This window comes from Dermochelys coriacea, chromosome 3, assembly GCF_009764565.3.
Source record: "Dermochelys coriacea isolate rDerCor1 chromosome 3, rDerCor1.pri.v4, whole genome shotgun sequence".
Taxonomy (NCBI): domain Eukaryota; kingdom Metazoa; phylum Chordata; order Testudines; family Dermochelyidae; genus Dermochelys; species Dermochelys coriacea.
This window is the reverse complement of record NC_050070.1, coordinates 92,202,330-92,227,419: the sequence shown is the minus strand read 5'-3', so window position 1 is coordinate 92,227,419 and position 25,090 is coordinate 92,202,330. Positions and strand designations below refer to the sequence as shown.

At 42.4% G+C, this 25,090-nt stretch overlaps 2 protein-coding genes across 7 annotated transcripts in view; one reads left to right on the top strand and one right to left on the bottom strand.

The window, feature by feature from the left end:
- MCM9 (minichromosome maintenance 9 homologous recombination repair factor) overlaps positions 1-25,090 on the top strand; it is a 73,857-nt gene that overhangs the window by 31,072 nt on the left and 17,695 nt on the right. For 5 of the 6 annotated variants that reach the window (XM_038394407.1, XM_043510876.1, XM_038394405.2 and 2 more), the window contains exon 8: positions 23,615-23,789. In XM_038394407.1, coding sequence (XP_038250335.1) covers positions 23,615-23,789 — 175 coding nt within the window. Of the gene's footprint in view, positions 1-3,118; positions 6,234-23,614; positions 23,790-25,090 lie in introns of those variants that run through there. The other variant, XM_043510877.1, reaches the window with a different exon arrangement.
- Positions 2,548-17,505, bottom strand: ASF1A (anti-silencing function 1A histone chaperone). Its single transcript, XM_038394415.2, has 4 exons — positions 17,163-17,505; positions 12,378-12,493; positions 6,230-6,406; positions 2,548-3,007 (listed from the first exon to the last, which is right to left on the bottom strand). Exons 1-4 carry the CDS (start codon positions 17,269-17,271, stop codon positions 2,795-2,797), a joined length of 615 nt encoding a protein of 204 aa, XP_038250343.1. The 5' UTR covers positions 17,272-17,505; the 3' UTR covers positions 2,548-2,794.

Sequence of the window (25,090 nt, the reverse complement as noted above, 5' to 3'; positions counted from 1 at the left end):
TTGGTCCTGAAATTGTAGTGCTGCATTGTCTACTCAAGCTACGTCATGTATAGGCAGTCCTCGGACTTACGACACAACTGGTTCCTGAAAATTACATCATAAGTCGAAACGTCGTAACTTGGAATTGCGCGACCAAGCAGCGTAAAGTCTAAACCAATTGTCGTAAGTCAAATGAGAGTGTCAATTCAGAAATGTCGTAAGTCAAACATCATAAGTCGAGGACTGCCTGTATCAGGTTAGCTGTAATGAAAGTTTCACAGAGGTCAGGTAGTATGAGCATGGAGAGAGAGCCTCTATTCATTGCCATATTGTTTAGTGCCACTAGGGCTGTCTTTGCACTGTGCCTTGGCCTGAAAATCAGTTGAGAAGAATCCACGATGTTGGCAGGTGCTACGTGATGTTGGAGTTTGAGTTCTAAATGATTTTGCCTAGAAATGTGAGGTTGGCGGGGTGACCTGTGTTACATGTTTGTATCTGGATGATCAAGCACTCTATTGCATTGTTCAGGAAGAAAGGAAAAATTATTTCTCTGAAGGAGATTTTGAGAAACTGTTAGTAGTGGACATAATTTCTCTTCTCTGGCTTTCACCATACATGAATTGGTTTTGCAAATGGTATTCCACTATTCGTAATGGATACTAGTATGTGATGGGGCCAAATTCTGTCAGGGAAGGGGGCTGATTAATGACATCCAGTCCATCTTCAAGTGTACAGCCTCAGTGAGTTCCTCCTAAATACAGTTGATATTTTCTGCAAATTAGGATAGGAGCTTTTCAGAGCACTCAGTGCTTGGGTCTAGTCTCTGGATCAGGGGTCCCCAATGGGGTGCCTGTGGGCACCATGGTGCCCATCGGGGCATTTCTGTGCGCCCGCAGGACACCCCACTGCCGAAAAGCATTGCCGGTTTTCGGCAGCATTTCAGCAGCGATGTTTCTTCCTGCTGCCGCTTTTCGGTGGCTGGGTGTCCGGCACCTGCCAGTCTTCTGGGAATAGCAATAATAAGAACGTTTGGGGACCACTGCTCTGGATGATGCAATCTGGGATGATTAGCTCGGTGGAATAGTTCTGTTGCCACTATATTGTAGCTATGATGGTGGTAGACCCAATTATGTAGTTTGTGTAAAGGCAAAAAATGCAGTTAGGCATTGAACTCTTATAGTTTTTCAGTGCAAATGGGGCACCTAATTGTCTGTTGTACCTTTGAAAATCTACAACTGTATTTATTTTAAAACCTGAAGGGTTTTTGTTGTTATTATGTGTACATTGAGGAAATATTCAAAAATATGAATCAGTTTATTCATTCAGTGCACCTTCTGCCCTAGGTGGAAATTTGATCAAAAGTGTTTATTTAAAAATGAAGACAATCTCACTAATGCCCTGAAATAATAGAAATTCTTACTAGTTAGGGCACCTGCATCCTTCCTAAGCAATGTTGGAGGATAAGAGAAAATGCTCCCTTTTTTCTTTTAAGTGATCAATCATCATGGGCTTTACCTTCCTTTAAGAGAAATAAGTTTTGGAACGTAACAGGTTCATAGTGTCAATGTTCTTACCAGACTGATTACAAATGTTATATCAGCTATAGGCGTGCATAATCTATCCACCTCTTTGCCTCGACTCACATAATAAGATTAATGAAAGGATTTGGAAGAACAGCTAAATTGTTAGTCTTATAATTATTAAATGTCAAATCTGTGCAATTACTGCTTGGTCTTTAGCTTCAAGATCTTCAGGTCAGGTATTGTGTGAGCACTTGTGTACAGTGGTATCACAGTGGAGCCTCAATCTTAAATTGTACGTTTGGGTACTACTACAATACAAAGATAATAAAATTGTGTATTAAAATGTCTTAAACCCAAGTTGTTTTATGAAGCTAAGGTAGGATGAAGCACTTCAACCTCTTATTAACGATCTAAACAGACTACATGAATAAAGAGGCTTTTAAAAAAGTGAATGTACCAGGCCATGATTGTACATCATAATCCCACAGGGAGCAATTTTTTTTTTTTACTAAGTATTCATGCTATATATTTTGAAGTTTAAATTTTGTAATTGCTTGAAACCTTTCAACCAATTGTGCAAGCCATTAACATAGTTGAAAGAGAGTTCTTTGCTGCACCCACCTACTCCAAAAGAAATATTGTTCTTAACAGACTATATAACATGACTTAATAGCAGCAGGAGGAGATTTTAAAAAAATCAAGTCCTAAAATCCAAGATAGCAGATGGCAGATCTCAAATTGCATGCTTTAAGTAACAAGTATGTGCCTTGAAAGGCATAGACATTTGCACCTAAAATGATACTGTGCTGTCTGTTTTCACAGGAGGGGACATTTTAGGATTATTTTTAGAGATAAAATGCAAGGAAAGGGGGAAAAAAAAGTTATAAAAAACAGTTTTGTTACTAACCTATTATTAAAGGGCAATGAAATTGTATTCATTATTGATATTAGGGACGAGCCCAAGTCATCACTATTCCATCTGTGCTTAAATATTTTTAACTTTCTGTTCTTTAGGTTTTTAATTGTATTTACAGAGAAAGAGAAAAATAATACATATACTTTAATCAGATTATGTTTAGAGCAAATAAAATTAGAGAAAAAACTACTTAAAAATAGTTGTATTTATATTCCACAATTTGCTCAAATACTGGTTTTTTCTTATAAACTTTCTACAGGGTGTTTTAAAACAACTTCTTCACGTTGTTTGTTGACTATGTACTTAAGGAATTTCAGGCAAATAGTTCTGGTTGTTTTTACAGCTTAACACATGTACAGTATCAAAACGATGGTAGTCACATGCAGTCCATATGAGATTCTAACATGACATTTAATGAATTTTCTGATGTAGACCACCCCTTTGATGCTGAAGGTAATGCATCTGTAGAAATAAGTGACTGTAGATTTGGGTTACTGCTCTCTGCATCTTCCAGTTTTTCAGTGTTATCCTCCCAGTTAATGTGGAATCTTGTGACTCTGGGGTTAGATGCCAAAATATTCCTTTGTAGCTGGAGGAGGAGAAAGTATATTAGTCGTGTGTGCATGCAAGATTTCTGTATAGATTTGTACAAACATAACTAATCTCTATGAATTTATGGCACTTGAATTTTAATCTACAGATGCTGCATATGTATCAGGAACAGATGTTTACCATACAGAATCAATCCATCTGGTCCAATATCCTGCCTCAGTGGCCAAACTTGCTTCAGAGGATGACAGAGCCCTCATCTTGCACCAAGCTAAATGTGCCATGCTCACCCGAAGGGGGTAGATTTCCTTCTTAACATCCCACCCTAAACATGAGATTTGAGTGTGTTTATCTTAGTGTGCATATATACAAATGTTCAGCACAGAATTAAATTATCCAGTCACGGTACAAACAAACAAACAAAAAAATCTAGTCACAGTCTGAGGCACTAACCTGCAACAGTGAATTACACAAACTGACTGTAATCAGTCAGTTTGTGTAACAGAGTACAAAGTAGTACAGGTAATACTGTTTATTTACTCTAATTACATCCAGTGTCTCTTTATTCTTGTCTGATCCTGCAATCCTTCCTCATTTTAGTAACATTACTGAGGTTTTTTTTTTCCCATAAGTGTGCTTTAGATCACATTTTGATCTTGACTTAATTGTATTTAATTTAATTCCTATTAAAAAAAATCTGAAAACTTGCTTAGCTTTGGAACAAGAAGGTGAACTGGCCCCATTTAGATAGTATTGTTGACCCTTATTTTTCTTTTGACAAGATGACAGGTATGGATACAGCCAAAAAATTGATTCATTTTTCACTGCCTCCTTTCTACTTTTTTATTAAGATACTTTGGAAAGTTTGTTGTTAACTATTGAAAATGTGCATATTACAGCAGGGTTTAAGACACCAGAATCTCCCATGTTGCAGAACCATCTGCCCTCATCTTGAAAGCTTAGCTTCCTTAGCAGTGTGAGTTCTATGTCTCTGATTCTTGCACACACACACTCTTGCCAAATGGAAGACAGCAATCTACACCATCCCTCGAAGTCACTGCATATGGATCACAGTACAATCAATTAATTATTAAACTAGTCATGGGAAAACTCTGTCCCGGAGCTAAAAACTGACCTTTTTCTCGAAAGAAAAAACGGTCATTGAGTAATTCCTCTTACCCAAATTGACAACCTTTTATTTTCAAACCTGATCTGCTTAGTTATAATATTATAATATGTTTTTAACCAATGCATCTTCAACTCAAACTAAATGTCTAAATTCTGCACAGAAGAATTCTAATTTAGCCAAGAATTCTGCACTTTCATCGTTTGCTCTGTCACCAAAATTGCTAGATAAAATTAAGAACCTTCTGGGGTATTGGTGATTGAAAATAGTTCAAAAGTAGTTTGCTGCTTCTTTGTTAAAAGCAAAGTTAACTTTGCATAAACAAATGATACTAGATTATAGTAGTAGTTGAGGGGTTTTTTGTTTTGTTTTAGTTCAAGTACTTGTGAAGAAACTTGGATATTTAGAGGCCAAAACTTTAGCATTTACACCATAAAAAATGACAGGTTTCAGAGTAGCAGCCGTGTTAGTCTGTATTCGCAAAAAGAAAAGGAGTACTTGTGGCAAATAAATTTGTTAGTCTCTAAGATGCCACAAGTATTCCTTTTCTTTTTACCATAAAAATGTCATTAAAGGAAATGATTATAAAGTGAAAAATAAAAAATGGGGGAAAGAAAGGAACATATGGGAGATTTAAGGTGAAGCTTTTCAAAAGTTAATAGCAAATTTGGGTGACCAACTCGAGGCCCCTTCAAGTGGCCTGATTTTCAGGAACTGCTATGCACCTGACCCCTGAAAATTAGACCCCCGTAGGGTGTCTCAAGTTAGGCACACCAAATCACTGGTCACTTCTGAAAATCATGGCCTTAAGTGTCTTTTACTGATCCACAATTTAAGCGTAGTTATATTGGGTATCATTTTTTGGGAATACATGGCTTTTCGCTGGCCTAATTATTGCAATACATGCATTATTCTGGTCCACTCTTCAGATTGTTTTCCCATTATAGGTAAACGATAGGATGTTGTTACAATTTTACCTCATTACCCTCTCCCATTAGCCTTCTAACATCAGTTTATATACATTACTTCCTTAAATTTCCATGCAAATAACGCCCTGACCCTGACAAGGTGTTCCAAGGAGGCAGACCACTGTGCCCTTATAGAACCCCAATGACTTCCACGGGGGTCTGCCTATGTGGAACACTTCGCAGGTGAACAGACATGTGCCAATGCCCTCCCTCTGTGCGGTGTTGTGTTCCAAATAATTCTTATTTGACAAGTCATTTTAATGCTAGTCCTGATTTAGTTTGACAAAAAACAGACACTCTTTTTAAGCTCATGTTCTTAGTTTAGATTGTGTGTTTTGATTTTTTTAAGTCAAATATGTGACTTATCAACTATGTGATTATTCAACCAACTCTAATCAGGACAGTCTCCACAGCCCAAATTTGGCCCATCTCCAGTTTTTGTTAATATGGATATCAATTATGATATTTGTGATATGGATATTTGTCCATTAGGAAGTGGAAAGAGACCAACAACTCCTTTCACATAATCCATATAAGATGGCAATAGCTTCCGATCGCTACTGATCTGGGAAGAATTCTGGATAAAAGACCCTGTATCCCAATCCCCTTCAAAAGTATGATAACTATGTGTCACCTTAAATTTGTTTTCTGGGTCTTATTTTTGCTTGATTTGATGGCTAGTTTTGTATGGCTAAAGACAGTGATACTTAGACTGAGGCTCACAAGCCGCAAGTGGTTCTTTATTGTGTCTCCTGTTGGTCATTGCAGCACATGATATTAAAATATCGTGATTTTAATTATTAACCAGTCTAAGTTATTAACCTATGAGGATGCTTTTGCTATGTTATTAACTCATATTATGTTATTATGGTTAGTTGATAAAATAACAATATTTGGTCACTCATTTTGCTGTGAGAATTACATATATAAATTAAATATTTCCCCAGCATACTGTTTAAATACAAATATATAGTACTATAGTAAATACGATGAATTCACACTACTGTGGCTCTTTTGGGTAATGCTGATCACTAATTTGGTTCCTGAACCACTGAGGTTTGAGTATCACTGGCTTAAGGAATTGTTTGGTTTTGTTTTTTAAGAAAGAAAGTCTATTATTATGTTAACCCTTCTTTGAATACATGACCAGAATAAGAACATTTCTTACCTTAGAAAAGTCTGGTTTTACTGGAGGATTCTCTCTCAATTCTGTTTCAGTATATTCATTGTTTACATAATAGCCGACTCTAATAAATTCTTGGCCTCGGTAGGTGCATGTAATTAATACAACTGTTACACCAACTGCATCTGCATCTGGAATAAGTCCTGGATTAGGAGCGTCAGCCTAAAATGTAAAAGGAAAAGGTTATTGAAACAATACAGATTGATCTACCTCATTTTCAATTGTATAATATATGGAGATCTAGCAGGGGGCCGTAGGGTTGTATGTCACATCCATCATGTGGATTAAGCAATGGCTGTGCACAGATTTTAAATTGATGATTCATGCATAGTCGGGAGATAGAGTGCAAGCACATCTACACTGCTCTCTCAGTAATTGCAACCTTGGATTTAGGGCACTACTCTCTAGAGATACATAGCAATTCAATCTCCAGGGTTTATTTCTTTGTTTTTTGTTGCTTCTGAAACCTATATGAATAGTCAGCTTTTGCATCTTAAATGGGTTTTTTTGACCAGTTACCAGGTAATCTATAGTTCGGGCAGGTGCACTAATATTCCTCCAAACCTGCTGTGCCACTGTTCTCCACCCCAACCTTGAAAGAATTATAAACCTTGCTGGTTTATTTTTCATGAGGTCTGTGAGGTTACACTGGGGTGCATATGTTTTCATAGCTGACAGATTAATCTGGTAAGGAAAAACTGAAAATCATACTTCAGCAAGAAGAAGGGACTGAATTGCCGTGAGATTTGAGCTATCCCACAGGCTAATGAGAGAAGGAAGCAGTTTGTCTTTTGCCTTTAGGGTGTCCAAGTGCCCAGTTTTCAACTGGAAAGTCCGTTCGAAAAGGGGACCTGATAGTATCTGGTCAGATCTACTGATCGGACACCTAAAGTCTAGTTATTGTATGGGGGGGATGTGTGGAGGTGCCAGTTCATCACCCACGTCAGCCTCCTACTCATCCAGGGCCACCTCCTACCTGCATTGGGCAGCTGCAGCTCCTGACCCCAGCTTCGCAGGAAAGTCTCTCCTGACCCAGGCGGGTGGAAGAGGGGAAAAGCAGTGAGCAACAGGGGGGAGGGAGAAAGAGGAGCAAACAGAGGGCAGGACCTCGCGGGGGAAGAGGTGAGGCAGGGAGGGTGGGACGTTGGGGAGAAAGCACAGACCAGGGGAGGTTCCAGCACTCTTGCTGGAGTGTCCAGTTTTTAAATATTACAAAGTTGGCAACCCTATTTGTCTCCCTCCCCATAACTAAGTTTGTTACAGTGTGTGTTGTTAAATGCAACTCTCTGTTAACTTGGAGAGAAATTCTGACACATTTTCAACCAGTAACTCAGGCCTAATTAATATGCATTAATCTTTCTAAATGATCAAGCAGTGGCAGGCTAGTTGTTGTTAAAAAAAATGTGCATCATAAAATGGAGCTCAACCCCAATCTTCTGAAGTGCTTTTTGGCTATAATTTACTGTTGAATTTTTTTGTTTCACCCTAGACCTAGGACTTGTAACAATGCATGTTTCTTCAAGGGAACATTGCTTAAACTGCTTCATATTTACAAATTTTGGGATAAAAAAATACAAGAGCAGCAATTAAGCACTGCACTATTGCTGGGAAAGTTACAGTCAAACATATTTCTAATATTTTATTATACATGCTAGTACTGTGGCCTATTGAGCTGCTTGATCATATGTCATTGGCTCCTGTTTCCTTGATTCTACAAGTATCCATAACCCAACCTAGATACCTTAACTAGGGTCTCTGGCTACTGAGCAGAAGGAAGAGATGTTACACCCCTTGGGGACCAGTGTGATGGGGATAGCCAGGCAGTGTTATCCAAAATCAGGCAGGGACCAAGGCAGCCAGGCAGTATATCCAAAATCGAAAGGCTATGACACAAAATGAGTTACAACTAGCAAGGGAAATAAAAGGCAATAAGAAAAATTATAAATACATAAGGAGCAAGAGAAAGGTGAAGAAACATGTAGGTCCACTACTTAGCTGGGAAGGAGAGCTAACAGATCATATCAAGAAGATTGAGGTGTATAATGCCTGTTTTAAGTCAGTCTTCACTAAAAAGATTAATGATGACCAGATACTTTATACAATTATTATTATCAACAAGAAGGGGACAGGAACACAAGCCAGAATAGGGAAAGAACAGGTTAAGGAATATTCAGATGAGTTAGATATACTCAAGTGGACAAGACCTGATGAAATTCATCCCACAGCATTTAAGGAATTGTCTGAAGCAATATCAGAACTGCTAGTTCTTATCTTCAAGAACTCATGGAGGACAGGTGAGGTTGCAGTGGACTGGAGAAGGGAAAATATAGCACCTATGTTTAAAAAGGGGAACAAAAAGGACCCAGGAATTATAGACCAGTCAACCTAACTTGGATACTTGGAAAGATATTGGAACAAAAATATTAAACAATCAATTTGTAAGCACCTAGACGACAACAGGGTAACTAGCAATAGCCAACATGCATTTGTCAGGAACAAATCATGACAAACCAACCTAATTTCTTTCTTTTACAGGGGTACTGGCCTAGTGGATCGGAGGGAAGAAGTAGATGTGATAGATCTTGATTTTAGTAAGGCTTTTGACACAGTCAGTCCTACATGGTAATCTCATAAGCAAACTAGGGAAATGTGGTCTAGATGAAATTACTATAAGGTGGGTGCACAACTGGTTGAAAAACAGTACTCAAAGACTAGTTATCAATGGTTTGCTGTCCAATGAAAGGACATATCTAGTGTGGTACTATAGGCGTCTGTCCTGGGTCCAGTGCTATTCAATATTTTTAAAAATGACTTTGAGAATGGAATGGAGAGTATGCTTCTAAAATCTGCAGATGAAATCAATGGGGGAAGGGCTGCTAGCACTTGGGAGGGCAGGATTAGAATTCAAAACGACCTTAAAATGGAGAGTTGGTCTGAAAATCAGTGAGATGCACTTCGGTAAAGGCAAGTGCAAAGTTCTGTTCTTAGGAAGGGAAAAATCAAATGCACAACTACGAAATGAGGAATAACCAGCTACGCAGTAGTGCTACTGAAAAGGATCTGGGGGTTATAGTGGAATATGAGCCAACAATATGATGCAGTTGTGAAAAAGGCATATATCATTCTGGGCTGTATGAACAGAGTGTCGTATGTAAGACATCGGAGGTAACTCTCCCATTGTACTTGGCATTGGAAAGGCTGGTGTACTGTGTACAGGCCCTGGCACCACACAGAAAGACATGGACAAATTTGAGAAAGTCCAGAGGAGAGCAACAAAAATGATAAAAGGTTTAGAAAATCTCCTAGGGGGAAAGGTTAAAAAGCTGGGCATTTTAGTCTTGGGAAAAGATGACTGAGGGGAGACCTGAGAACAGTCTTCAAGTATGTTGAAAGCTGTTATAAAGAGGATGGTAATCAATTGTTCTCCCTGTCCACTGGCATTGAAGGTGGGACAAGAAGTAATGGGCTTTATCTGCAGTAAGGGAGATTCAGGTTAGATATTAGGAAAAACTTTCTAACTATGAGGATAGTTGAGAGCTGGAATAGGCATTCAAGGGAGTTTGTGGAATCACGTCACTGGAGGTTCTGGCTTAACTCCACTTACTAGAGTTACGCCACCAGAAAATTTGGCCCTATATGAAAATATACATACTCGTGCACATACAATAATTGCTTCCCTTCACCTGCCAATGAAATGCGGAGGCTTCTGGGGAGAGATTTAGCAACTCCATCGATGCACAACAGATTTATACAGAGAGTGAAAATAATGCCTTGAAACTGCAGGGAGCATTTAAATAGACAGAATTTAATTAAGCAAATAGTGTTATAGAAAGGCATGGCCCCATCTAGACTAGGAGAACGAAGTGTTCAGCAAACATTTGAAGTCTTCAAACCACGATTTGAGGACTTCAATAGCTCAGACATAGGTGAGAGGTTTTTCGTAGGAGTGGGTGGGTGAGATTCTGTGGCCTGCATTGTGCAGGAGGTCGGACTAGATGATCATAATGATCCCTTCTGACCTTAATATCTATGAATCTATGTTGTAGTCTGTTGCATTCTATATGGGTTCTTATATAGCACTCATCACTGCAGTATCTTAATGCCTTCCAGTAGTGCATTAAGTGATGTGACTCAAAACATCTGTCACATGTTGTGTGTTCTCTCAGTGTTGGTTAATGTGCGTTAACACATTTTTAAAGCCACTTCGAACCTGGCATAGACAAAGACTAGTGGCCTTTAAAACATGTTATCTTGTCATGGTCATTAGCTTGTCCCTTACTAGTAACCACAACCAGTTAACATCTTTTTTAAATGCCACTGTCTTCATCTATACTAGGTACAAAGCATTGTTTAACAATATGTTAGTCAACATATGTAAACTATTTAGATGTTTGCCAAACTCACCTAATTTTCCTAGTCTAAACAGTACCACCAAGTCACACTTTTGTGCAGAAAGTGTGGAGAGATCTTTAATGTCCACAGGTGTTCAGAACTGTGATTTTACATCTTATCAAAAGATTGCACCTACAGCAACACAGCATCCTATGCTGGGGAATTGGTTCAGTTACTGACTCAGAGGGAAGAAAATACTGCCTATTGAATCACCAGCATGACTTCCTGCAGTGCCCTGCTTTGTTCTTGGTGGCAGAGATGCTGACTTTCTAATGTGCAGGGTGGGGTGGGGGGATGCTCCCCTGGGCTCCTCCCCAGCCCCCACCCCTTCCCCCAAAGCCCCACCCCTGATCTGCCCCGCCCTGCCTCTTCCTGCCCTGTCCCACCCCCTCCCCTGAACGTTCTAGCTCCTCCCCGCTAGTGCCTCTTGCCCGCCATGGAACAGCTGATCACAGGAGGCACTGGGGGGAAAGGGGAAGTGCTGATCAGTGGGGCTGCTGGCAGGAAGCAGGTACTGGGGGAAGGAGGAGGAGCTGACTGGGGGCGGCTGCCAGTGGGTGCTGAGCACCCATTTATTTTCCATGGGTGCTCCAGCCCTGGAGCAGCCACGGAGTTGCCACCTATGTTTGGTGGTCTCCCATTTAAGTATTAACCAGGCCCAGGCCCTCTTGTGAAATTTGATGATCAAAGTTTAATATACTTTGGGCTGCAGGTACTTTCCTAAAGAAAAAGGTAAGAGAACTTCAACCAGTTGTGCACCCACCTTATAGTAATTTCATCTAGACCACATTTCCCTAGTTTGCTTATGAGATTACCATGTAGGACTGACTATGTCAAAAGCCTTACTAAAATCAAGATCTATCACATCTACTTCTTCCCTCTGATCCACTAGGCCAGTACCCCTGTAAAAGAAAGAAATTAGGTTGGTTTGTCATGATTTGTTCCTGACAAATGCATGTTGGCTATTGCTAGTTACCCTGTTGTCGTCTAGGTGCTTACAAATTGATTGTTTAATATTTTTGTTCCAATATCTTTCCAAGTATCCAAGTTAGGTTGACTGGTCTATAATTCCTGGGTCCTTTTTGTTCCCCTTTTTAAACATAGGTGCTATATTTTCCCTTCTCCAGTCCACTGCCACCTCACCTGTCCTCCATGAGTTCTTGAAGATAAGAACTAGCAGTTCTGATATTGCTTCAGACAATTCCTTAAGTGCTGTGGGATGAATTTCATCAGGTCTTGTCCACTTGAGTATATCTAACTCATCTGAATATTCCTTAACCTGTTCTTTCCCTATTCTGGCTTGTGTTCCTGTCCCCTTCTTGTTAATAATAATAATTGTGTAAAGTATCTGGTCACCATTAATCTTTTTAGTGAAGACTGACTTGCTACCCCCACCATAACCTCACCAGTGGTACAAATGTTGGGAAGTGGTATCATAGACCAGCTAACTGGCATTTTTAACTACTGTGTTGTCTAACTTTGCCCTGTCTACACTAGCCCCCTCCTCCCATTCCCTCACTGATACCACAAGTGGAGCTGTAGCAGTAGGAAATTTCAGGAAAAACAAGGGCTCGTGCAGACAAGGCCTTAAAGTAAGGAACAGTAGATTTAAGGAGTTGACACAAAACGATGTGTGCTAGGAAAAAAATATATTATTGAAATGCTGCTTTGCTTTAGGCTGTCCCCTTTAAACACCGAATTAACTCAATTGTTTTAGAAATATTGAAAATAATAAACTTACCTGAAATACAAACATGTGCCTTCCTGCAGGAACAGGTCCTACTAAAACCGAGTCTAAAACTTGATCATACTCCTCACTTTCTGCTGAACCCACATAAATTATTTTCCATTCCAAATCTACATTAAAACAAAAACAACGTTTTAAAAAATGCCCACAACTTGCACTTATTTTAATTGTCTCTCTTTGAACAAGTCAGCTCCAGCTAAGGGTCCCAGGTCTTGCTTATTTAGGACTTTATTTAGCCTCCATAGCTGCTGGTCCAGAAAGACTAAAGGCTTGTCTACAAGGGGAAATTTACTAGCATAATTATACCACTTTAATTATACCAATACAACTCTACATGAGCTTTCTAAGTTGTACAGCCTTTGCTGCCAACATTATTCAGAAATGGTATGCCCCCAGGAAAGGGCTGTGAAATGCCATTTTTGGACATAGGCCTCTCATGGATGGAGAGAGAGGGACACTGGACATAGTGACAGTAGGGAATAGTGATGTGTAGAAAGTGAAGAGCTCATTTACATGAGGTAGCCATGGCCTAAACAGCAGCTAGCTTGTTAATTGAATACATAGCCCACTGTACGTACACACACACACAAAAAGATACATAATTTATATTGTGATTACAGAATACTCTCAGTAAAGGTTTTGGTGTTTGGATGTAACCTGAATCTTGAGCTGGAATTTATAACCATTTTATGTAAAATCTAATGTATTTTATTGTTTCATAATACAATTTAAAGAAACCAAACAATGCTAACAGTTCATAGGTTTTCTGGCCCATTTGTATTGCTGTGCTTACTCTCTGCCCCCACTCCCTGTTTAAAAACAAACTATCAACTAACATCCATTAGCTCTTACTTCCGCTTATTTTTAACTTTCACTTTCTGGTTAAAACACACACGGCAGAACTAACCTGCCAGAATTCTTGCATTTTAAACAGACAATAAAAGGTCACTATGATGGGTTTTTCTTATTGAAAGATGCCATTTTGTGATGATTTTCTTTTTTTAAGTTGGAACTTATTTGAAAATCTGTTTCAAAAGAGTGCCTTGAAAAAAAAAAACCCTGATGTGACACATTTTCATCTTATCTTTCAGTATGGAACAATGCCCTGATCATGCATATACCGTCATTAGCACATACTCGTGTGCTATTCCATAGTCTTCAATAAGACACACTGCACTGGTGCAAACAGGAGTCTATGCTAGGCATTTCTAATGCAGGATAGGAGCCTAAGGGCTTGTCTACACTGGGAATTTACAGCACTGCAAATTTTCTCACTCAGGGTGAGTGAAAAAAATACCCCCCTGAATGCAGCATGTTTCAGCGCTGTAAAGCGCCTGTGTAGACAGTGCCCCAGTGCCGCGAGCCACGACCACAGAAGCCATGTTAAAGCGCTGCCAGTTTAGACTAGCCCTAAGTAAGGAAGAAAACTGTAGCAACTGAAGCAACACTGTAACACAGCTTTGCTGCTTTATGATTCGAATCACTATTTTTCATCATTTAACACAGCTTTTTTTGTATGTCTATTTTTTATATGGCATAACTCATAGGATTCAGGAAGGCATCTCTCTCCCCTTGTATAGCACAACATAATTTTCCAGGTGCTGGATGGGAATTATTTGCCTACCTTTGAAGTACCTGGTATTGGATACTGCCAAGACAAGATATCACACTAGACAGGCAAATGGTTGGAACCACTACGGCAATTCCTATGTAAATATACCACACATAATTGAGGATTGTTGTGTAGGCCAGGAAAGTTCATAGCACATCCATTATAAGCCACCGTTCCAAAGCACTGTATAAGTCATTCTGTACTGATAGTTTACAACATCTGAGACTAGGAATAATATGGGGGGGGGGGCAGAGGGAGTAAAAGCTACTTCAGAAATTATATGCTAAAAAGGTAACTATCAAATCCTACTTGTTTAGGACTGTGTGCCCATCAGTAACTTTTAAAATAGTTTTGACTAAATAGATGAAGTTAAAAAATTTAATTGGCAAGGGATTGGTCTGATTTGGAGAGGAAAAAAATACAGTGAATGATCAAGACATTAGTGTTTGAAAATTAAAGTAAGGATACACCTTTCTTCATAAAATGTATGAAGAAAAGATTCTATAATAATAATCATTTGAATGATTTATATCAGGGATTCTCAAACTTCATTGCACTGTGACCCCCTTCTGACAACAAATTTACTACCTGACCCCAGGGGGAGGGGTGGAACCAAAACCCCACCAGCCTGGATGGGCAGAGCAGGGGCCAGAGCCAGAGCCCAAGCCCTGCCACCCTGGGTCGGGGGAGAAGGGGCCACAGCCCAAGCCCCACTGCCCTGGGTGAGGGTGAAGCTCGGGCTTCAGCCCTGGATCCCTGCAAGTTTAATGCTGGCCCTGGCGACCCTATTAGGGGTCCTGACCCATGGTTTGAGAATTGCTGACTTATATGAAAGATCAATATCTGTGGCCATGTGGAGGTAGACACACGGTGATTGGTGGTTATGCTATACCTGTACTTCTCATTCTCAGTTGAAAACAGGGATAATAATGCAAAAAAAATTGAAGTTAGCCATCTTTATTTCTGCTCGTTTAGCCACTAATCAACCTGGTCCAACTTTCATTTAAATCCATCTAGTGTTGAGTGTGACACACACAAATAGAAAGGGAGGGTTGAAGTCTTTGCAGCACTGATGTAATCTGTGTCTTGTCTGGAGCACCACCAATTAAACAGGCTGCTGCATTCTGCACCAGCTATAGCATCCAAATAGTCTGAAAGATGAGCACCATGGCATAGATGCCTTGTTTACACTAGAGAAATCTTTAAAAAAATTTCTCACCACCTCAGCACAGGTGTTTCCCACATATCTGTACAAACAATGGCAGCTGGCCTAAACTAACACTTCTACCACTGGTTTCAGAGTAGCAGCCGTGTTAGTCTGTATCCGCAAAAGGAAAAGGAGTACTTGTGGCACCTTACAGACTAACAAATTTATTTGAGCATAAGCTTTCGTGTAGCTTGTTAGTCTGTAAGGTGCCACAAGTAAATTTGTTAGTCTGTAAGGTGCCACAAGTACTCCTTTTCTTTTTACTTCTATTACTGAGAAAACTGGTGAGTTGCAATAATGCTAGAGCAACAGTTAGAGAATTTAAGAAAATCTTGAGTATAGTCAGGGCCTCTACGGAGAGTACCAGCAAGTATGATCATTAGACCAAATGCATTTTGTGTAAGCCACCAACACATAGTAAAACAGCAGTGACCGAAAGTTACAAATCTGGGCTAGATTTGAACTGGTGACACAAAGGTACAAAACACTCCATATATCCCATTACCAAAGCTTTGAACTGTTTAGTCCCCCCATAAAATTGAAACCAAAATAAGTATGTTCATTTCCCCCTACCCCTTAAATGTTGGGATCCCCATGTATCAGATGTTGGGGGGGGGGGGTGACTAGCACCTATTGGATCTGTCGTCTTCACGGGGGCTCAGAGAGTGCAAGCTGCAAATGAGTTGTGGCCACAGGCACTCCCACTCCTCTCTCCAACAGTTAAGTAACTCTCAGACTGGTCACTAATAGCTTGCTTCATTCACCTGTTGTGCCAGTGCTCCTGAGGGAAGCCAAAGGGAGCCCACGCCCCGTTCCCAGTGGCGAGACCAGTGGTCCCAGAGGGCTCCTCTGGCCAGAAGAGAAGCAGATTTTGCTTTCTGCTGTAAAAATCCTGTTTATTAACTTGCAGCACTGGCCCAGTACACGGCGGGGTCGCTGCTGTGAACCCTTCTGGACGATTCCTGTGGATCGCTGTAGTAGTTGGCGAGAGTCACCCGCCCTGGAGGAGTCGCTGCTGAGCGATGCAAGAGGTGAATGCCTAGTGCGCCCTCTGTACCCGGCCCTGGGTGGGTACATTGCCGACCTCACTCCCTGCACGCTGCATCCCGCTCCCTATAGGCTGGGGAGCAAAAGACTTAGGTGTGAAGACTGAACCTGAGATCCCCAGCTGGCAGGACATAGCGTGGTACACCTGGACCCCGCCCCGCTCGCCCACAAACAGCAACTTTCAAGTGAGTTCTAGAAATATTATTTCCTTCCCCCGCCCTCCCTCTCCGGGGGGGTTTAGTATCCACAATACTACTAAATCCGTAAAGGGATCCAGTCGGCTGCTTGGATTATTTTCAGACATTTTGTAAAATACTAAGTGCTGCAGCTACCTTTTGAGTCTCTACTTTAAGCAACCCTCCCGCCGCCCCCAGAAAGATTGCCCTCCTCCCCCCCCCCCCAAAAAAAATATTCAACTCGAATGTCAAGACAATGAAAATATTTCCTGGGATGCGTTTCCCCCACTCCGTGTAACGTTTCGGCAGCATATCGCGTTGCTCTGCTCAGCAAAAAGGAGGCATGCGGAGATGTGCTCGTCCACCCCCCGTCCAGCCGCCCCCCACAAAGCTGGCAACATGGCCACCACCACTCCAACAAGTTCCTGGCAACTTGAGCTTACGTTATAAAATGCAGTGTTTGGAGCCGAAATACAGCAGCACCCAACTCCGCAGCAGAGGACACAATCATCATCAACTTTCCCTCGCCTTTCAACCTCAACGCGCCAGCCTCGGACCGAGCATTTCTAAACAGCGTTTGGATGCCTGCCGGCACATCCTTGCAGCGCGTCACACCGAGGCAGAGAAGGAGAAAGTGTTAAATCGCAGAAGCAGGCCTTTGCAAAGTTGAAACCTTCTGCAACCAGCAACTAGGGGTCCTGGGTTCTAAAATCCGTACTGGGGGGGAATCGACTCACCTTCAGACAGATCCTCTATGCACTCAAACGTGATTTCGAACTGGAAAGGGTTGTAGAAAGGAGAAGGATTATCCAACACCACTACATTGTTCACCTGAACCTTTGCCATATTTTGAAAAAAACACACACAATAGGAATAGGGTGTTAATGCAGCACAGTGAAGTCCAATGTGTTATTTTTCTGTAAAGCCCAAACTCCAGTGCTAGTATTTGATCAAGGCTGTAGCGCTAGGACTTGAGAAACTTTTTTTTCTTTTTCTTTTATTTACACCAGGAACACTCCACACTGTTTTGCAGCTTTCCTATTTCACTAAACTACAGCCCATTCTGCTCGGTTAACTGGCAGCCCCGGCACTGATTGGCTGCGCACTGAGCTCTGACCCTCCTCCTGAGGCTTCCTGAGAGAACAAGATGGGCTCCTTTGCTCCGAATGGGCTTGAAAACAGTAGCTGCTGCTCCACCTGCTGGGCCAGAGGAGGAGAAAGGCTTGGAACAAAATGGCCTGGCTGAATCTGGGAGGAAGGGAAGAATGAAGGGCGAGCTCCTCTGACATTGCTGGTTTCAGAGTAGCAGCCCTGTTAGTCTGTATCCCCAAAAAGAAAAGGAGGACTTGGGGCACCTGAGAGACTAACACATTTATTAGAGCATAAGCTTTCGTGAGCTACAGCTCACTTTCATCTGTAGCTCACGAAAGCTTATGCTCTAATAAATTTATGCATCCGATGAAGTGAGCTGTAGCTCACGAAAGCTTATGCTCTAATAAATGTGTTAGTCTCTAAGGTGCCACAAGTGCTCCTTTTCTTTCTGACATTGCCGGAGCACTGAGCTCACAAAACGTGTGCAAGGGCATCAGTGGCTCGAGTTGGCTTTTTTTGTTTTTCTTCCCCTTACTTTATTTAACCCCCCCCTCCCTTTTTTTTTTCTTTTTCTTTTTTTTCCTTCCAAATCCAAAATCTCTGTGTGGCCGGATGTTGAATAGAATTATTTCATAAGGAAAACAAAGATGTGGTTGCCGATTTTTTTTTCTTTTGCTAGTTTTAAATCTGTTAACCCCAGTGGCTTTACTCCTGATTTACAACGGTGCATCTTAAGTCATGAAACCCTGACACGAGTAGGCCTTACTGAGGGCTTGTCTACTTTTAAAATGCTGCAGCAGTGCAGCTGCACCACTGTAGTGCTTCAATGTAGATACTACCTATGCTTGATGGAAGGGCTTCTCCTGTCAGTGTAGGTAATCCACCTCCCCAAAAAGCAGTAGGACTCACTAGCCCTGGTCTACACCAGGGGTTAGGTCACGAGCCATGTCTCTCAGCAGTGTGGATTTTTCACACCCCAGAGAGATGTAGCTATACCAAAGTAAATTCCTACCGTAGACCAGAATCTATACAATTAAAGCCATTGAAGACAATGGCACTGTTAACTTGACAAGTGAATAGGTGAAGAAGGGCTGTGGGATCAAGCTTTATGTTATGTTTGAGGGCATGCTTTCCATGAATGGCTTTTCAGTAAAAGGGATGCTAGATTATGAGGATGTGGAAGAATAATTATTATAGGCCCTGATCCCACAATGAGCTCCACCGTGGGCATAGGGGGCAGCCTGCACAGAGCTCACTGTGGGTTTGGAGCCTTACTGTTTAAACAGTATTGATCCTCATTTAAGTACCTAAAGAAATCTCAGCTTTAGGAAAGCTATTGCACGAGCATGTTCTGCCAAAAGCAACCTTCATTCCCTACAGCTCACCACCATGGCAAACTTAGATGTGTAGAAAAAAAATAAAAATGCTTTAAGGTGAAATCATAAATCAGGAAGTGAGGTACAATGGGCTTGTACATCCCATCAAGCTCCATGGGGAAGGGGCCTTCTGCATGAAGATCTCACTCTTTGTACATGGAGAATGGGGCAGTGACCCAGATCTGTGGCACCAGGCTCCTTATCTCCAGCCTCTGAAGAGAGCAACTGGCAGGGTCAGGGATCTGTGGTTGAGGAGGGGACAAGATGGGCAGGCTGGGTGAAATGCTAATTGTCTCTCCCAACTCTATGGGGACTCTACCCACAAGTAAATACAGGCGCAGGCTGTATTAATTTCTGAATTGAGCCTTTGAGTGTACTAGAGTGTCTATGTAAGACAGTATTTTGGGGGCTACTGCCTGCCTGGAAAGCCTGAGCTATGCTGACAAGGAGCCACAGCAGAGCTGTATAGGGCTGGAGGGCAGTGCTGGGGCACAGAGATTCTGTGTGGAAGCCCTTGGTCTTCAGCAGATCCCTGAGGTCACAGTGAGTTTTCCTCTCAGATGGCTCCCACCTGTAGTTTCTTCCAATACAGGGGTAACCTTGGTCTGTACTTAAAAAGAAATTACACTGTCCTGAACATGTGATCAGTGTTCACTAGTACTTTCTATACCAGGGGTGGGCAAACTTTTTGGCCTGAGGACCACATCAGGGTTGTATGGAAGTTGTATGATGGGCCAAGAATACTCACAGAATTGGAGGTAGGGTGCAGGAGGGGATGCGGGCTCTGGTTGGGGGTGCGGGCTCTGGAGTGGGGCCAGAAATGAGGACTTCATGGTGTGAGAGGGGGCTCTGGGTTGGTGTGGGGGGGTGAGGGCTCTGGGGTGGGGCTGAGGATGAGGGATTTGGGGTGCAGGAGGGTGCTCCAGGCTGGGACCAATGGGTTCAGAGGGCGGGAGGGGGATCAGGGATGGGGCAGGCTGTTGGGGCATGGGGGAAGGTGAGGGCTCTGGCTGGAGGTGCGGGCTCTGGGGTGGGGCTGGAGATGTGGGGCTTGGAGTACAAGAGAGGGCTCTGGGCTGGGATAGAGGCATTTGGAGGGTGGGAGAGGGGTCAGGGCTATGGCAGGGAATTGGGCGCAGGGGTGGCTCGGGGTGCAGGCTCCAGCAGCGATTACCGCAAGCAGCTCCCAGAAACATGTCCCCCCTCTGGCTCAGAGGCATGGCTAGGCAGCTCTGCAAACTGACCCGTCTACTGGCCGCAGTTCCCGACCAATGGGAGCTTTGGGGGCGGCGCCTGCAGAACCGCCTGGCCACACCTCCACGTACTATGTAGCAGCCAGAGGGGGTCATGTCGGCTGCTTCCTGGGAGCTGCGCGGAGCGGGGCAAGCCCCCAACCCCGCTCCCTGGCTGGAGCACTGGAGCAGGGCAAACCCCTGACCCTGCTCCCCGGCAGGAGCTGAGGACCTGATTAAATGATCTGACGGGCCGGATGTGGCCCATCCCTGTTCTATACCTATCTATCACAGTGCTAGAATTTATTTTGGTTTTTAGAAAAGGAGTACTTGTAAATGCGCAGGTGAACGAGCCTCTATAGTGTGGCTGATGTGATTAGGCCCTATGATGGTGTCCCCTGAATAGATATGTGGACAGAGTTGGCCACGGGCTTTGTTGCAAGGATAGGTTCCTGGGTTAGTGGTTCTGTTATGTGGTGTGTGGTAGCTGGTGAGTATTTGCTTCAGGTTAGGGGGCTGTCTGTAAGAAAGGACTGGCCTGTCTCCCAAGATCTGTGAGAGTGATGGGTCGTCCTTCAGGATAGGTTGTAAATCCTTGATGATGCGTTGGAGAGGTTTTAGTTGGGGGCTGAAGATGACGGCTAATGGTGTTCTGTTGTTTTCTTTGTTGGGCCTGTCCTGTAGTAGGTGACTTCTGGGTACTCTTCTGGCATGTAGGTAGGAATAGCGGTCAATAGGTTTCCGATATAGGATGGTGTTTATGTGACCATCGCTTATTAGCACTGTAGTGTCTAGGAAGTGGATCTCTTGTGTGGACTGGTCCAGGCTGAGGTTGATGGTGGGATGGAAATTGTTGAAAACCTGGTGGAATTCCTCAAGGGCTTCTTTTCCATCAGTCCAGATGATGAAGATGTCATCAATGTAGCGCAAGTAGAGCAAGGGCATTAGGGGACGAGAACTGAGGAAGCGTTGTTCTAAGTCAGCCATAAAAATGTTGGCATACTGTGGGGCCATGCGGGTACCCATCGCAGTGCCGCTGATTTGAAGGTATACATTGTCCCCAAATGTGAAATAGTTATGGGTGAGGACAAAGTCACAAAGTTCAGCCACCAGGTTAGCCGTGACATTATCAGGGATACTGTTCCTGACGGCTTGTAGTCCATCTTTGTGTGGAATGTTGGTGTAGAGGGCTTCTACATCCATCGTGGCTAGGATGGTGTTTTTAGGAAGATCACCGATGGATTGTAGTTTCCTCAGGAAGTCAGTGGTGTCTCGAAGATAGCTGGGAGTGCTGGTAGCGTTGGGCCCGAGGAGGGAGTCTACATAGCCAAACAGTCCTGCTGTCAGGGTGCCAATGCCTGAGATGATGGGGCGTCCAGGATTTCCAGGTTTATGGATCTTGGGTAGCAGATAGAATACCCCAGGTCGGGGCTCCAGGGGTGTGTCTGTGCGGATTTGTTCTTGTGCTTTTTCAGGGAGTTTCTTGAGCAAATGGTGTAGTTTCTTTTGGGAACCCTCAGTGGGATCAGAGGGTAATGGCTTGTAGAAAGTGGTGTTGGAGAGCTGCCTAGTAGCCTCTTGTTCATATTCCGACCTATTCATGATGACGACAGCACCTCCTTTGTCAGCCTTTTTGACTGCTGAATTGGAATTAATTTGCAAACTGGATACAATTAACTTAGGCTTGAATAGAGACTGGGAGTGGATGGGTCATTACACAAAGTAAAACTATTTCCCCATGTTATTTCTCCCCCCCCACCCCACCCCTCCACTGTTCCTCAGACATTCTTGTTAACTGCTGGAAATGGTGCACCTTGATTATCGCCATAAAAGGTTTTCCTCCTTCTCCCCCGCTCCTGCTGGTAATAGCTCATCTTAAGTGATCACTCTTCTTACAGTACAGACTAACACGGCTGCTACTCTGAAACCTCTCCTTACAGTGTGTATGATAAAACCCATTGTTTCATGTTCTCTGTGTGTGTATATAAATCTCCCCATTGTATTTTCCACCGAATGCATCCAATGAAGTGAGCTGTAGCTCACGAAAGCTTATGCTCAAATAAATTTGTTAGTCTCTAAGGTGCCACAAGTACTCCTTTTCTTTTTGCGAATACAGACTAACACGGCTGTTACTCTGAAACCTGTCATTTTGGTTTTTGTAATTCTGCTATTTAAACCAGCAAGATGATGTACTGCCTACGTTGTCCTGCGGTTAGTACAGTGAACTAAAACCGAAGAGAACTAGGGAGGATGGTTCATCATAGTGAGTTTCCCTAAAAAAACATGCAATATGTCAGTAAGAAATTTCCATTTTCATTGACTCTTCACTGACTATTGGGAGTACAGAACTGCACTGACAAGAACTGTGTACCCGCCAAAAGGCTGTGATTTCTGGTTCCAGTGCTCCATTAAGGTCCTTGGGCCCATTGCAGTCCTAGCAGGAGGATCTTTGGACTGGATGTGGCCCTAGCACTCCATAATATCTTTACTAGCTATGGAGTGTGAGTTATAGGACCATTTGTGATTCAAGCAGTGATGGAGTGGAGAAAAAAGAGCTGGAGAGGGAGAACAGGGGGAACTAGACAGAAGAGGTAACAGATAGAAGAGAGATCAGAGGAAGGGAGAAAGAGATTTGGAAGAAACCCCAAATCCCCTTATGTTACATAAATACCTACTAGTACCATTGTCCTAAGGTTAACTCCTCTTCAGAACTAACTACTGTATCCAAGAAAAAAACTGACTCACTGGAAAAAGTGAAAATTGAATAGTCTTGATATGTAAACAAGAAACAGGTCAGGCAGCAGTTCAAACTCTTCATGCACTCAGAGCTGTGAGGCTTAATTACATCAGTGTCACAATCATCAGTTTCCATTTGCAGATGCTTTGGGGAACTTTTTCTTTGGTTTTAGTTCCCATGCATTTCTACTCTCAGGTTTCATTTTAAATTTTATGTTCAAATGAACCCAAAAATCAAAGGGAAACTCTGTCAGAACAAGTTCAAAGTTTAGTCTATCACTTCTGTTTCGTGAACTGAGGAGTGGGTCTCTGTTAAAAGATATGTTAAAATATTTTTATTTTGCAGAGTTTGTTGCATGGCCTTTTGATGCTTATAGATGCTTTAAGTGTGGATAGTGGGTCAGATGTATTCCTGGTGTAACTTTGCTTATATCATTGAGTTTGCTTGACTCGATGGATTTAGTCCTCTCGTCCTAGTTCCTTTTGTAAATTTGTTCATATCATAAAACCATCACCTCAGAATTTGGCATGCTTGGCAGATTTTGCTCCACAGACCATTACCTGGGCTCTAATAGATGGGATGTCATACCAGTAGATCTGAATTGAGGTGCTTTAGCAGAGCTATGCATTGAAGCTTGCACGTTGCCTGCATTCTCTCTTCCTGGTACTAGCTAGTGTATTTAATCCCTCCCTTTCACTCAAATGCATGCACACATTTTTGAAAAAGATTGAATTGAAATAAATATTCTTCAGGTTTGACGGTAACTGCAGTGAAGGATTCTGGAGAATGGAATTTGGAAGCTGGAGCACTCGTGCTTGCAGATGGAGGTCTTTGTTGTATTGATGAGTTTAATAGCATCAAGGAACATGACCGAACCAGCATACATGAAGCAATGGAGCAACAAACCATCAGTGTAGCTAAGGCAGGGTAAGTGGCATTTAAATACACATGATGAAGTAACAAAATATCTTTCCAATATCTGAATTCCAAAATATGAAAATGAATGTTAGATCTAGATTTGCCCCTCTGACCAATTGAAATATTTCCTATACTGTACTATACATTTTTGCGTTAAAAGATACTCTTAGACTGTGAGTCAGAATTTCAAAGGAGAGTGCAATGGACCAATGGATGCATATAAATAAAATACTTATGGATCCCCTGCATCATCTTTGGAAAATCTGGCCATTGCATATAGAGAGGGCACTTCAGGAAGAGTGTTTTGGAGGGTGGGGTACTGTGGGGAGTGAAGCAATTTTTAAAATGTGAGTTGCAGTTCAGAAGCCAGGACTTAAAACACTTTTTTCTTTTCCCTCCATGAATGGCAAATAATTAGTCAAGCAGCAAAAGAAGAGGGAACAATTCCTAGGCTGCTCGCTTTTATATGGTGGCCCATCTCATGAAAGAGACTACTGGCCACTAACCTGTGAAGGGGAAATAGTATATGCTACTTCTGAAAACTTGGATTTTTTAATTCTGTGGCAAGTGAAGCTACTGGCCAAATCCTCAGTCTGTCCCACAAAGGAGACAGGCAGCCTCCCTAATAGAACAGCTGGAGATTTCCCTAAGGTAGCAGAATCTCTGGGTGGCACAGAGCTAGCCTAGCCAGTTCTATCCCACCCTCTCTGCAGTTCAGATGTGTCAAGGGTGGAAGGAGGTGGGCCCAGGGCAGTTTGCATTCCAGTGATCTTGGTCCAGCAGAAAGGCTTCAAGGCTGTTGTGACTGCCTGTGTAAGTTAGAGCAGTCTTGAGGCTGCTCTAAATTATACCAGGGACTGAATTGGCCCATAGCTGTCTTCAACCTTGGGGGGGATACAAAGCTGGTTTTAAGCCACCTTTGTCTTCTGGTCCTGCTATTATCCTAGCTTGCCAGAACTTGAGTTTAAGGAGGTAGGTCTTCTTAAAGAGCCCACTCATAAATGAGTTATTTACATAACTAAAATCCATTAACTGGTTTATGAGGCAGTAAGTTCTTAGCTATGTAGGAATGCCATTGTTTGACAAGACATGCAGACATACTGAAAGAGTGCATTTACCTCAGAATCTGAGGACTGCAGGGTGCTGCAGGAGTTAAATTTGAAGAATGACCTTGCAATTAAGTGACCTTGCTACCTGAGGTGACTGCACCAATTGATCTCCTTTGTAGACTCTGGTGCCAGCAGACTATGCGCACACAAAAAAAAAAGTCAAACCTGGGTGCCTAAAATTAGGTTCCTAAACCCTAAATT

Coding starts and splice junctions, on each gene's coding strand:
- ASF1A (XM_038394415.2), bottom strand. CDS start 17,271: ATGGCAAAGGTTCAGGTGAACAATGTAGTGGTGTTGGATAATCCTTCT. Junction 12,494..17,162: donor CATAGAGGATCTGTCTGAAG/GTGAGTCGATTC, acceptor GTTTTAATGTAG/ATTTGGAATGGAAAATAATT. Junction 6,407..12,377: donor GGCACATGTTTGTATTTCAG/GTAAGTTTATTA, acceptor TTTACATTTTAG/GCTGACGCTCCTAATCCAGG.